The following is a 6,534-nucleotide window of genomic DNA, read 5'->3' as shown; positions in this document are numbered from 1 at the left end:
GTATTGGGGTGGGAGTTACCCGATTTTCCAGGTGTTGTGTGTCTCAGTTCCCCTGGCTAGGAAAAGGGATTCCCTTCCCCCTTGCGCTTCCCAGGTGAGGCGATGCCTCGCCCTGCTTCAGCTCTCGCTGGTCAGGCTGCAGCAGCTGACCAGCACCGATTGTCCGGCACTCCCTTGTGAGATGACCCCAGTACCTCAGTTGAAAATGCAGAAATCACTAGTCTTCTGTGTCGCTCGCACCGGGAGTTGGAGACTGGAGCTGTTCCTATTCGGCCATCTTGCTCCGCCCCCCGACCTTCCAATTTTTAAAGTGAAGCCAGAAATTCAGATTTTTCCGTAGTCCCAGAATTTTTTTTTTTTTTTTTTTTGAGATGGAGTCTCACCCTGTCACCCCGGCTGGAGTGCAGTGGCATGATCTCAGCTCACTGCAGCCTCCGCCTCCTGGGTTCAAGCGATTCTCCTGCCTCAGCCTCCTGAGTAGCTGGGATTACAGGTACACACCACAACACCTGGCTATTTTTTTTGTATTTTTTGTAGAGACGGGATTTCGCCATGTTGGCCAGGCAAGTCTCAAACTCCTGACCTCAAGTGATCCACCCACCTTGGCCTCCCAAAGTGCTGAGATTACAGGCGTGAGCCACCGCGCCCAGCCTGTAGCCCCAGATTTTTACACATTGGCAAAAAATTATTCTAAAACCTTAATATAAACTAAATAAAAATAAGCCAATGGTTTGCGTTTTTTTTCTAATTTAGATTAGTAGCTTTAAATATCAAAGATTTAGAAAAGAGAGACTTTCCTAGCTGGGTGGGTGTAGTGGAGCGGGAGAGAAGTGCTGAAAGAGACACCAGGTGAGAAGGCGGGACTCATGGCTAGAGAAGGAAACCCAAGAACAGATAGTCCTATAGGACCACTTTTCCTAATGCCCTCCAAACCTTTCTCAGACCATCTCCACCCTTACACCCGGCCCTCTCCCCAACCCATATACATGTGTACCTCATTCCCCAGTACCCTGACTCCCTTAGGCTTTCACCTCTGGAAATGTGAGAAATTGGACTCAAAGCTAATCTTATTAGAAAAGCAGGCTTTGGCTATACGAATGGAACATCATTTACTTGTATGGCCTATGCTGTCTCTGCCTAGGAGCAGTCAGCTGGGAACATGCCCTCTTTGCAAGAGAGGAGTTCAAATAAAACAGTTCTTTATGAACCATCTTAGCCAAGGCCTCTAGATTTTCTCAGCATTAACATCTGTGGCAGATTGTTTATAAACAATGATCGTATTAATTCACACTATCATGCATCCCTTTGCAACATGACTGTTTTACTCCTCTCATCAAAACGTGGATTCTATTTTTTTCTGTTCCTTAAACCTGGGCTTGATGGTATGACTTTCTTTGGCCAAACAGAAAATTAGAAAGTCTCTTTGCACGGAGAGACTTGAAAAGTATTTGCACAGTGGGGCTTGCCCTCTTTTGTGGCACTTGGAACTCTGAGGCCATAATATGAAGAAAAGAAGCTCATCTGCTAGACAGGCCATGTGGAGACAGAAGAATACACAGAAGTCTGACTGAATCAGCCCAGGTCAGAAGAACCGCCCTGACGACCCACAGAATCTTGAAAAATAATTAATCCCAGCTATTGTAAGACACCAAGCTTGGGATTGTTTGTTAAGCAGCAAAAAAGCTAACTGACAGAACCAGGCTATTCCTTCCTTGTGTGTTGATCTTTTCTCATCTTGGCTGGATATTCCTCACCTGAACACGTAGCTGAAATGGAGCCCCTCATTGGGGATTAAGTAACCTCCATATCTGTAGGAAGCAGAATTCGCAACAAACATGATGCACTGGGAAAAGGCAAAGCAGAATCCATAAACATTGGCTTTCTGAATGGCTGTCTTGAGGGGCTTCTCCAGCTCAGTCTCAAGTGTTTCAATGAACCGCCTCTCCTTTCCAATTCCAGCAACAGTGCGGATGTTACTGAGGGCTTCATTTGTAATCTGAAGATCGAGAAAGAGTCTTAGGAATACAAGGGCAGAAATAACTCCTTTCATGACATTTCAATGGCTGCATGGATTAGATGGTGCAAATGGCAGAATGTGGTACAAATCAGAGAATGCATCATCTAGGAATACAAAGAAGTGGCTGGAGATCAAACCAACTGGACCATGAGATGATTTTTCAGTTACATTCAAGTTTCCCTTCATTCTAACACGGCATGGCTTTGTTGCCGCCACTTGTGGTTGAAGAGAGAAGGAAAAAAGGTACACAGTTATCCTTGAAAGCTTTTAGCTTCTTCGTTAATTCATTTGAAATGTATAAAATGGTATCTTTAAACGTCTTCTGAGACAAAAGATTAATAATATACATTTAAAAATTAGATTATATTTTCTTAAAAAATTAATCTGGCCAAATATTATATAACTTAAATTAGTTTTAGTAGTAAACAAAACTAATTAAATTTATTTGCAAATAGTGTTTTAGGAAAAATGAGTATTTATACCTCTAGTGGTAAAACAATACTTTTTTTTCTATAACATTAAAAAATGTTTAAGTTGTATATATTTAGGGGCTATGAGTGCAGATTTCTTACAGGCATATATTGTGTAGTGGTGATATCTGGGCTTTTAGTGTACCCATCACCTGAATAAATTAATTTCATATACAATAGGTCATTTTTCAACCCTCACTCCCTCCCACCCTTCCTCCTTTTGTGGTCTTTAGTGTCTACATAAAAGATGTAGACATCTTCCACATCTTTATGTCCATCCATACCCACTAACATAACTTAAAATGAGTAGGAAATGTATCTTTTAGTCTATACTATGAATTCATATTTGTTTTAACCCACACTCTAGGGCAAGTAATCACTGTTTCTGAATTAGGGTCTTACCCTAAAAAGGCAGAAAGGTAGGCCCCTTTGTTCCATTAACATACGAAGTCCTTTTGGCTTCTGCCTACTTGAGCAGAGTTCACATTCCCTCTTTCAAAAGAGACAGAACCTAAGTTATTGTGAATTTGTTAAAAAAGTGTGTATATGTACGTGTGATTTCTTTCTTTTTTCTTTTCTTCCTTCTTCACTCCCTTCCTTCCTTCTTTCCTTTCCTTTTCTCTTTTCTTTCTTTCTTTTCATTTCTTTTCTTTCTTCCTTTTGTTCTTTCATTCTTTCACTTCCTCCCTTCCTTCCTTTCTTCTTCTTCTTTTTTTTTTTTTGATGGAGTTTTGTTCTTGTCACCTAGGCTGGAGTGCAGTGGCGTGATCTTGGCTCACTGCAACCTCTGTCTCCTGGTTTCAAGTGATTCTCCTGCCTCAGCCTCCCGAGTAGCTGGGATTACAGGAAACTGCCACCATGCCCAGATAATATTTGTCTTTTTAGTAGAGACGGGGTTTCACCATGTGGGCCAGACTGGTCTTGAACTCCTGACCTCAGGTGATCTGCCTACCTCGGCCTCCCAAAGTGTTGTAATTACAGGTGTGAGCCACTGGCCTCCCAAAGTGCTGGGATTACAGGCGTGAGCCACTGCCCCCAGCCTGTGTGATTTCGTATACTTGAGAAGTGTTTATGCCACCATCCCTCATTTACCCCCGAGGACAAGATATTAATTAGAAAACACTTTAAAATGTGTAGCTAAAACCTAAGTGTATCCAAAACCTAAACTGCAGCTCATAATTCTAGTTGGGAAAGACACTTGCCCCAAGCCTGGGGGACACTAAAGTGTGAAGAGAAAAGGCGTGTGCCATTAAAACCATCATAGCTCCTCTGTATGTGGAAAGCATGGCTCAGGGAAACCATTAGATTGCAAAAGCCTCGCAGCCAGAAAACTGAACTATCCTCCCCTGTAAGTGAGAGTACACCAAATTGGAATGTGGAACGAATCACTATGTGAGAGAAAATTGAACAGGCAATCTTCTGTTCACCCCACTATTTCTCCACGCCAGCTCAAACTCAGAGCCTTGGAGCCTTATTGCCTCAGTCTTTGGGCCAAACATGCATGGAAAGGGTGGTGGAAGGTTCTTAAGTGTGCCTGCCTGTGGGCTGACAGCTTCCTTAAGTCTCTTCGTACTATTTGTTTTTAACAGTTTGTCTGATAGCCACTCAGCCATGAGGAATGGGAAAATTAGATGTGCAAGATTACCTGTCCCACCATCTCCAGGGCCTGCTTATCTCGAGAGGCAAATCCTGTCAACATCCTGGTCTGTGTGGCTCCTGATAAAGCCAAGAAGGGGAAGAAGCACAAGATGACCAGGCTTAGCTTCCAGCTAAAGGAGAAGGCAATGATCATGGCCACAGTGACGTTAGTGAAGGAATTGACCATCATCCCGATCTGAGAGCCGGCAGCCTGCAAACCAAAAAGCAATCAACCCATCTGAGACACACGGTCTCTTTTACCAACTACCATTATAAAAAAAGGTCAGATCTTTTATAAAATTGTGATAAAATATACATAATATATACCATTTTAATCATTCTTAAGTGTACAATTCAGTGGCATTTCACAATGTTGTGTAACCATCACGCATCTATACCTAAAGCTTTTAAAATCATGCCCAACAAAACTCTGTATCCATTAAACAATAACCTCCCTTTCTTCTCTCTCCCTCAAGCTCTTGGTGACTTCTATTCTAACTCTCTGTCTGTATAAATTTGCCTACCCTAAGTACTTCTAGAAGTAGAATTATACATGATTTTTCCTTCTGTGTCTGGCTTATTTTGCTAAGCATAATGTTTTCAAACTTCAGCCATGTTTTAGCAGGTATAAAAATTTCATTCCTTTTATTTTATTTTTTGTTTATTTTATTTAATTTGGGACAAGGTCTCTGTCACCCAGGCTGGAGGGCAGTGTCATATTATGGCTCACTGTAGCCTTGATTTCCTGGGCTCAAGCAGCCCTCCTGTCCCAGCATCCTAAGTAGCTGGGACCACAGATGCATGCCACTACACCTGCTAATTTTTTAATCTTAGTAGAGATGAGGTCTCACTATGTTACCCAGGCTGGTCTTAAACTCCTAAGCTCAAGTGATCCTCCCACCTTCGCCTCCCATAGTGCTGGGATTGCAGGCATGAGCCACCACACCGAGCTTCATTCCCTTTTAAAACTGAATATTCCATTGTATGTATATATCACATTTTGTTTATCCATTCATCCATTGATGGACACTGGGGTTATTTCCAACTTTTGGCTGTTGTGAATAATGCTGCTATAAACATTGGTGTATAAGCACCTTTCAAGTCCCTGCTTTCAATTCTTTTGGATATAGACCTAGGAGTGGAATTGCTGGGTCATATGGTAGTCCTCTTTTCAAAAAGTTTAGTTCTTTTAAATGATTAAGTTCTTTTAAATGATGACCTCCCATAATGTATCTGAAGGCTGAATTAATGAAAAGGTTCTTTATTCATAGCTTATCCAAAGTTCATTATTGACTAATCTCATTTTATGAGTGTCAGTGCAAGAGCAGTCTGTCTGAGATTAATGCAGCCCTAAATATGGGCTACACATGTGTCAGGTACTGATGCATTTGGCTTGTTTGAAGATATCCAGTCATTGGGCTTGAGGTAATATTACTTATTCAATGAAGATTAATGCTTGCTCTATAATTATATTTTTGAAGTTGATACAAGACTGTTGCAAGATACCACTTTGATTCTCATTGAACTTAGCCTGCTCATTGGTACAAAGTTACATGCTGCTGTAATACACAGCTATGTAGTCAATGAAGATGGACAAAATGGATTCAGTCCCAATGTAGACGGATAATGGACCACTGTGGTAATTATATCTATACTAATCAGAGTATCCAATTGGTTCCAAATCTTCATTTCAGTTGCAGCTAGGTAGGTATGACCAAAGCTAGGTAGGTATGACCAAAGCTTGGTACACTTGGTAGAGAATACTAGGGTGAGGACAATTACATCACTTCTTTTTAAGATTGTAGAAACATATTATTATTTAAGACAAAAAAATGTAAAACAACCAAAGGTAAGCTGTTAGTCACCATTAGATGCTAAGGCAGTGTTATTCAGGAATAATTTGCATCTTTATATTGAATTGAAGACACAAATGGAATATAAAATTGTGTCCCAAAGCATTCTCATGTGTTAGTGCTAACTTCCTTGGAGACTAACAGGCTAAATCAAGAATTTCTCATTTGTACACCTATGTTCATAGCAGCATTATTCACAATAGTCAAACAACCTGAATGTCCACTGACAGATGAATGAATAAAGAAAACATGACATATCCATAAAATAAACATCCATAAAAATGTAGCTCTGATGCATACGATAGCATAGAGAAACTTTGAAAACATCATGTTACATGAAATAAACCAGACATAAAAGGATAAATTCATATGATTCCACTTAGATGAGGAACATAGAGTAGTCAGATTCATAGACACAGAAAGTAGAATGGTGGTTTCCAGGGCTGAGGGGAGGGAGAGCAGGATGGGGAGTTACTGCTTCAAGGGTACAGAATTTCTGTTTGGAATGGTAAAACATTTCTTCTTTTTTTTTTTCATTTGTTTATTTTTTATTATA

At 40.6% G+C, this 6,534-nt stretch overlaps 1 protein-coding gene across 1 annotated transcript in view; it reads right to left on the bottom strand.

Annotated features, from left to right (window-relative positions):
- ABCB11 (ATP binding cassette subfamily B member 11) overlaps nucleotides 1–6,534 on the bottom strand; it is a 122,369-nt gene that overhangs the window by 17,491 nt on the left and 98,344 nt on the right. The window contains exons 21-22 of the mRNA XM_017854467.1: nucleotides 4,133–4,336; nucleotides 1,755–1,996 (exon numbers count right to left, since the gene is read on the bottom strand). Of these exons, the coding sequence (XP_017709956.1) occupies nucleotides 1,755–1,996; nucleotides 4,133–4,336 (446 nt within the window). The remainder of the gene's footprint in view (nucleotides 1–1,754; nucleotides 1,997–4,132; nucleotides 4,337–6,534) is intronic.

The sequence above is a fragment of the Rhinopithecus bieti genome, unplaced genomic scaffold (genome assembly GCF_001698545.2).
Source record: "Rhinopithecus bieti isolate Rb0 unplaced genomic scaffold, ASM169854v2 scaffold_37314, whole genome shotgun sequence".
Taxonomy (NCBI): domain Eukaryota; kingdom Metazoa; phylum Chordata; class Mammalia; order Primates; family Cercopithecidae; genus Rhinopithecus; species Rhinopithecus bieti.
This window is presented reverse-complemented; position numbering and strand designations above follow the sequence as displayed.